Source organism: Varroa destructor, unplaced genomic scaffold (genome assembly GCF_002443255.2).
Source record: "Varroa destructor unplaced genomic scaffold, Vdes_3.0 BEIS01000818.1, whole genome shotgun sequence".
Taxonomy (NCBI): Eukaryota; Metazoa; Arthropoda; class Arachnida; order Mesostigmata; family Varroidae; genus Varroa; species Varroa destructor.
Genome location: NW_019212271.1, coordinates 1 through 6,971, shown reverse-complemented (window position 1 = coordinate 6,971; position 6,971 = coordinate 1). Strand labels below are relative to the sequence as shown.

Below are 6,971 nucleotides of genomic sequence, written 5' to 3'. Positions count from 1 at the left end.
ACTTAGTTAGTGACACACAACTAATGCTATCAAAATCTCATCGATGAAATAAACACGGACAAACGTAATATCAAAAAATACAAACAAACATAGTATATTTATTAGCACGTTTCATACTCTATAGGCAATTTACATCATCATCATCATCATGATTGTAGCTGTTGTCTCACGTATGTCGATTGTATCTATTTCGCATTAGTAAAAGTCACTTCAGGAGACCTGGCCTTGTATATTAGATGCAGCTAATCTGCCTCATGCTTTATATTCGTAATTGGGAAAAGCTGCCGCCTTTGCTTCTTCATGCCGGCTAGGTTAATAAGCTTCAGCTGAAAATTGTTGCTAAAAGATTTCAGCCCTATGCGTAATATCGCAGTCTACGTGCACAAACTGTGTTAACTAAATTCACTCATGAAACTGCATTTTGTTTCCGTCGTATCAACTGGCTGGTTAGCACCTGTCTTACCAACTAAACAACTCAGATAAAGATTTTTACCTTGAGAAAGGCGACAAATGGAACTGTGCCTTATTGTAATGTACAATAGTTAACGTTATAATCTACCTATAAAAAAAATAATGGATTAGGTTTACTAAACTAAATTCTATATTCGAGGACTATGCTGAAGTGGTAGTTTGAGCAGGGCAGCCTCTTTCTTGAATTCTTCAAGAGATCGATTCGTAGCTGAAAAGCAGTGAATACATTAAACAAGGCACCGATTTTTTTCAGACCTGCTATTAGACGCCAAAATACACAACCATAAATTTAATCGCACACAATTTTGCTTATAATCGTCTATATGTTTCGTACAGCTATTCCTGTATTTCAAAAAGTCAAGATGCAATAGAGGATTTATGACCCTAAGTTAATTAAGTGAGCCATCCTCAATATGTTACCTGGCACCATAAATCTCTCTGAGATTAAACGGCCGTATTTGTTCCACGCCCACATGATAAGAACGAGGTTGAACAGGATTATCAGAATGATCAGGTGGGCCACCCATACCTGACAATGTTGGAAACAACACAGAAAACCAACCGAAAAGAAAAAGCTATATTAGCGTTCTTCCGCTAGCGTAACAGATACTATTGGTTTATTTCTTAGGTTCAAAAAGCTTAAGTTTTTCATAAAAAAGGGTCCGTATATAAGTGTCTTTAATGTAAGATGTTACCGTTGATTAAAGCACCTGCGATTATTTTTGTATATACAAAATTTATGATCAACTTACCTGTAATTCACAAGGATGAAGTAGTCCATCAATTTGAGTTAGAATGAACTCTTCCCACCACAACAGGACAGACATCACGGCGGATGCGATTGCCATTGCATAGGCTGTGTGCTCCGCTTTGGTACAATGCTGCTAATTATAATTTCAAGATGGACTCGCTTCTATCGGTTCGACGTTTCAGATACGAACCGTTTTTAAAGGCCTCAGAATTCTCAGTATATTGGCTTGATTAGACGTAATCGACACGGAAACGACGTACTTCCTAATGTAAAAGATGCGAAATTTGGGTACCGTAAAGAAGACAGTCAAAGGGAAATGTAATGTCTATGAATAAAAAAGCGAAATTGAGTACTACTTATTTATTCACGATGTCGTTTTTGAGTGCCGGTATGCGAGGATGTGACGAAGACTTGAGTATTTCTATGAAAAATGTTTGGCAAGTATTAGTTAGCACGTAATTATGTTCAACAATGAACAAAAATTGATTCCAGCCTTTTCGCTTTGACGAAATGGAGGCGAAACTCTTCGCGTGTGAGAAAACTTCCAGGCAACGCACGTTGTCAAAATAAACTAGAGAACATAAGAAAAAGTCTATGAAAGGGAAACAAAAAAAGATCAAACAAACTGTTCTACAAGAAAAGACATTTAAAGTTGTAACACACGTTAACCACACTCACCTGTGAGTGTCGCCTATCTCATCATCGTGTTCCGAAGTGTGCCCTAATTAACCCATCCTTGCCGAGTCTATGGTCACAACCCGAAATGTGTGGCTTGTATTGATAACGCGGAATGACGTTGTTTACTATTCAAGTGTTATTTTCCTATCGAATGCAAGAATAGTTTTATTTTTTATACAAGTAAGTTATTAAGGATTAAGTTATTCAACCATATCCAGCAATTACTTAGTTACTTTCAGACTAACAGTTCTTTTCTTACATAATAAAACATCGCATCAAAACCTGCGAGACAATTCCACGTCTCTCGAATTCTAGTGGATGACAAAGATTCCGACCAATAACAGAGTTCGTAGTTTTCCTATCAATTAGTTCAGCCTTGCAATGCGGTTCTTGCTCAAATCATCGCCTTAAAGTATTTAAATTGGCTCATAAAGTATACCCATGTTTGAATATTTGCTCATAAAGTATGCCCATGTTTGAAATATATGTCCTTAAACAGCTTTCTTATCAGTGGTACGCTCAGATTTGTGTCCAAGCTGGCCTACCGTATATCTTCCTTTAGCCAACCAACGTTGAAAATTTCGATGGCAGCACAGAGTTTCAAGCAAACGCATAGTTTGGCATTTTTTTATCCACTATATAAGTCGTCAAACATGCTTGAAGCAAACTCTCCCTATTGATAGTTATCAAGAAACAAATCGGCAGACTGCACCGAACTCACCACGATAATTTGTTCTCATTACTGTCAAAAACCTATCTACCTGGCTGCTAAATTTTTTCAAGCAGACGTTGAAAATAAGCAATTTCCAATATTTATTTGACATGAAGCATATGTGGCTGGTACTCTAAGTCTAATCCACTACTGCTGGCACGAATTATAATACTGTCGAGGAGCACATCCTGTTTACATAGCTTGATTTTCAGGTGCTTGTGTCTGGGATACAATTGGGAGAGGGTTAACCATTTACTTCATCGCCATAACATCGCATAACATCATACACTGCCATTGATATTGTCCAGCGTTGCGTAGAGGTGCCCTGCGCATCTATTACGTCAGGCCGTAGCTGCTTATTCAACCGTCGTTTAACAGATTGTATCAAGTTTGTTGTCTCATTGATCAGTTTCAGCGAAACGAGTGAGAACAGTTTAAATTATTGCAAGCATGAATAAATTAGACGAGCTTGCGCTTCAACTTCGTTTCAGCTCGAAACAGCTGGAGCGAATGTCAAAACGGTGCGAAAAGGAGGAACGCGAAGAAAAGACAAAAATCAAGAAGGCCCTCGAAAAAGGTGTGTATACCGGTGGTGGATGACCCATCCATCTGCTGAAACTAATCCAAAACGTTATCATTGACTAGGCTGATAGGAATAATAATAATAATAACAATTATTATAAACAACTGACAAAAACTATTATATGAGAAAATTTTCGAAAGTCGGTCGGTTTCTACAATAGTGCATGTTATTTGAAGAAAGGTAGAAACACTTCCTTAACATAGGTGTTAGCTTTTAGCGGTAGATGTTGAGACTACTGCTAAATGTGCATGATATTGTATGTTCACACTTATAGAATGATGATGGCAACAAATAACAAATAGACTGAAAGTTTCAAACCTACATTTGTATTCGAGCTTTAGACAAACCCTGCTGCAAAATAAAATGATTGTCTTTTTTGCTGTATGATCTACGAACTTGATACATTTACGATCAGAAAATGCCACTTGCAAGTAGCACATGTTTATAAAGGCGTTTAAATGAGATTTCATTACAAATTGATGTCATAAGTTAGTTGAGTCATAAGACTGCCCGGACTGGATACCGAGATGAACTTCACAGTTTGTGTTATTTTCCTATGACGTATTTTTTTTCGGCTCAAACATCTTGAGTCGCCAGGGCAGCAAAGTGTATAAGTTATAATATAATTAGAAATTCAGATTGAATCATTGGTAAATTTGACCGTTAATAATTATTTTATAGGAAAGTTGTGGATGAAAATTGGACGACGGTAAACGTACCTTAACCGCACATGTGAAATGCCCTGCTTTTACGCCATTACGTTCACATAAGTGTAAAATGCTTCTCCCTGTTTTGCTGGGTAGGCTAGCTTTTATTTTTCTTAAGCACATTAGGCAAATTTTTCTTTCCATATTCGCCTGAGTCCCTTAATCAAAACCAGAACCCCAGCGCAAGAATTATAGCTAACGGGCTCTTCAATGCAGTTTCGAATGTTTTCCCTTTGTTGCGCTTGAGGCATTATTAATATCCCTCGGCACATTACCTAGTTTACTTTACGTAATTTCGCAAAGAACTTGTTCGTCTCGGTCTGCAGCTGAAGTCATTCTTACTAAGGTAACATACAGGAACCGCGCACTACCACTTTGTTTACGGCATACTTACCAATAAAGTTTGTCTGATCGTTAATTTAATGCCATTTAAATCTATTCTCGTGTGACATTCTGAAGCGAGTTCAATTAAGCTAGGGTAAGTTTACCATAGATAAGGTTTCATGCATCATATAATAGCGAAGACGTGTAAGCGCAGTCTGTACCGTTTGCTATGGTATGTCTAACCATACAATTTTTATTCCCACAAATCATGTAATAGGTATGTCTTTGGTGTGGCTTATGGCAGCATCGAAAAGCCCCAGTCTTTTCCTACCAGATGCTAATCCAAGCCACTGCATCGGAGGTGCGACTAAAAGAAGAGCTATATTTTAACGAATTTTCAAATATGGATCGATTTTTTGTTGTGCTTTTAAACAATGTTACTCTATGTCCATATATGTGTCCATTGCAGGTAATACGGAAAATGCAAAAATCTATGCAGAGAACTCGATTCGAAAGCGAAATGAGGCTACAAATTTTCTTCGGATGGCAGCTCGCATCGATGGAGTGGCGTCCCGGGTAAAAAGTGCGGCCGCGATGAATCACGTCTTAAAGAATATGGGCAGCGTGGTCAAAAATTTGGACAAGGCTATTAACGCCATGGACCTACAGAAGGTGGGAAAACACAAGTGAAAAATTAAGGTTAAAAAAATGTACAGAATCTATGCGAGGGTAGAAGGCATAATTTGCCTTTGATAAAACCGAATGATACACCAACATTTGAAATGACTACTAGATGTTATTCTGTCTTGAAGGTATCGAGTATTATGGAGAAGTTTGAGGAACAATTTGAAAGTTTGGATATTCGATCATCGGTGATGGAAGACACGATGGGCTCGACCACGGCAACTTCGACGCCCCAAGGACAGGTCGACGCGCTAATTCAACAGGTTCGCGAATTTTCGATCTGATTTTTAATTTTTGCTTTCTGCTGTCGAGATAGACCCACCGATCCCAATATTTATAGCTCGCGACCTTTCCGTTTTTTAGTTTCCGTCCACTGACATCTACATTCAAGTATTTTTAGCCCACCCTATATGGCATTCAAAAGTTGTTTTTTTACGACAGTAAGTTAACAATAAGACACGCAGTGTGTAAACAACAGTGTTGTTACAAACAAAGCGCCCTAGCTGAGCATAAATGTGCTACAGAGATAAATTTAGAACGTTTAGCAGATCGGTGCTTTGCTTTCTGATGCTTTTCTTTCACTTTGTATGGTCTTTTGACACGGCAGGTAGCCGACGAAAATGGGCTTGAACTCAAAGAGAAGCTTTCGACTCCAGCGGCCACTGTTCCCACGGACAATATTGTATCAGGCGTGAGGGCCACAACTCAGGAAGAGGACGACGCCCTGGCAAAACGACTCGCTGCCTTACGTAACTAATTTGGCCGACGAGATCTCGTTGATTGTTCCAGCGCTTCAACAGAAGTGTAGACCTATTTAAATATCAGTAAAGGAAAGTCCTCGCCATGTCGACCCCATACAACAAACCTGAGTTGTGAGCGTACTGCTATTATGAATTGCGGTACACCTCTGCAGAAGGCTATTTTATAAAAATATTAAACGTCTTCAGGGTGCCTCGAGATGGTACGCAGTTCGCTGCGGAAGAACATTACACTACTACCGATGATGCTTTAGTACAGTGTATTTATGTATAATTCGTCGACAGCCGGATGGGGTATAAACAAAATATTTTATGTGGATATATACTAACCTCAAAATGAATCGTGACCATTGAGAAAAAGCCTTTTGTATTTCTCCTTTATGTTTGGTTTAACACACGAAAGTTGTATTCCTTAATTCCGCTCTATTTTTTGCCGGTTATGGGATCAGCTGATACTATTAAACAAATTTCCATTTTTCTTTCCGCGCTACTTTTAAAGCTAACTTAAAAAATTCCAGTTATTTATTGGATCGCTAGACAAACTTGACTGGCGTACCGTATCAGCCAAAAATTGCGTAGTTTGCACAACGCCAAAAGATTCATTATCCAATAAGCTGCCGAAATGTGTATACGACGAATCGTTAAATATTTTCTGTTATATCTCAGGCATAACAACTCATCCTAAATTTTGCAACGGCGTACTCCCATTTTGCTGTCCGCGCACGTATTAACCATGTTTATATTGTCTGCTAGCAGGAAAAAAAATGTTTTGATTTCTTAGAAATCATGCCAATACTGCTTGGCTATATCTTCATAAAAACGTGACCATCATCACATTGGGTTTCTCATGCGTCGACAAAGCTATCATTGTGTCAATCAATAATCAATGAATATGTTACACGAGGACGGTCAAGGCTGATGGTCCTAGGATTACTTGCGTATGTTATTTTTGCTTCTTTACGAATTGGGTTAATTTGATTGCAGAATGTACAATGTATATATTTCTATATGATGTGATACCAGGTAAAGCGTTGTTGCACATGCACGTTAGTTTTTAGAAGGATGAGTGCATATAATGACATAGGTGGCCGTGAATTAGTCTAATAATCGAAACTGACTAGTAGCAAATTAATATAAAACGATGAAATAAGAAAAACGTATGTTTGCTGCAGTAATTATATAGGAATACCCAACTAGGATGACAATATACTTGAATGAATAGTCTAGTGGTTTAATGCAGAGCTCGATGCCTCATTTGTGCTGATCTTTTTATTTTTTAAAATATGCTTTTTCTAACGTACTC

General features: G+C 38.1%; 1 protein-coding gene and 1 long non-coding RNA gene across 5 annotated transcripts; one reads left to right on the top strand and one right to left on the bottom strand.

Annotated features, from left to right (window-relative positions):
* Positions 1-65: 65 nt before the first annotated feature.
* Positions 66-2,795, bottom strand: LOC147754112 (uncharacterized). 4 transcript variants are annotated; one of them, XR_015318211.1, is made up of 5 exons: positions 2,662-2,795; positions 1,901-2,044; positions 1,224-1,485; positions 892-1,000; positions 66-679 (listed from the first exon to the last, which is right to left on the bottom strand). It is a non-coding gene; the product is annotated as an uncharacterized LOC147754112 (long non-coding RNA). The 4 variants fall into 4 exon arrangements; XR_015318209.1 differs by having other exon boundaries at positions 2,446-2,778; XR_015318210.1 differs by having other exon boundaries at positions 2,622-2,777.
* A 123-nt stretch (positions 2,796-2,918) lies between these two features.
* LOC111255153 (charged multivesicular body protein 1a-like) lies at positions 2,919-6,922 on the top strand. The gene is made up of 4 exons (XM_022816814.2): positions 2,919-3,189; positions 4,696-4,898; positions 5,039-5,173; positions 5,518-6,922. Exons 1-4 carry the CDS (start codon positions 3,063-3,065, stop codon positions 5,665-5,667), a joined length of 615 nt encoding a protein of 204 aa, XP_022672549.1. The 5' UTR covers positions 2,919-3,062; the 3' UTR covers positions 5,668-6,922.
* Positions 6,923-6,971: the final 49 nt, after the last annotated feature.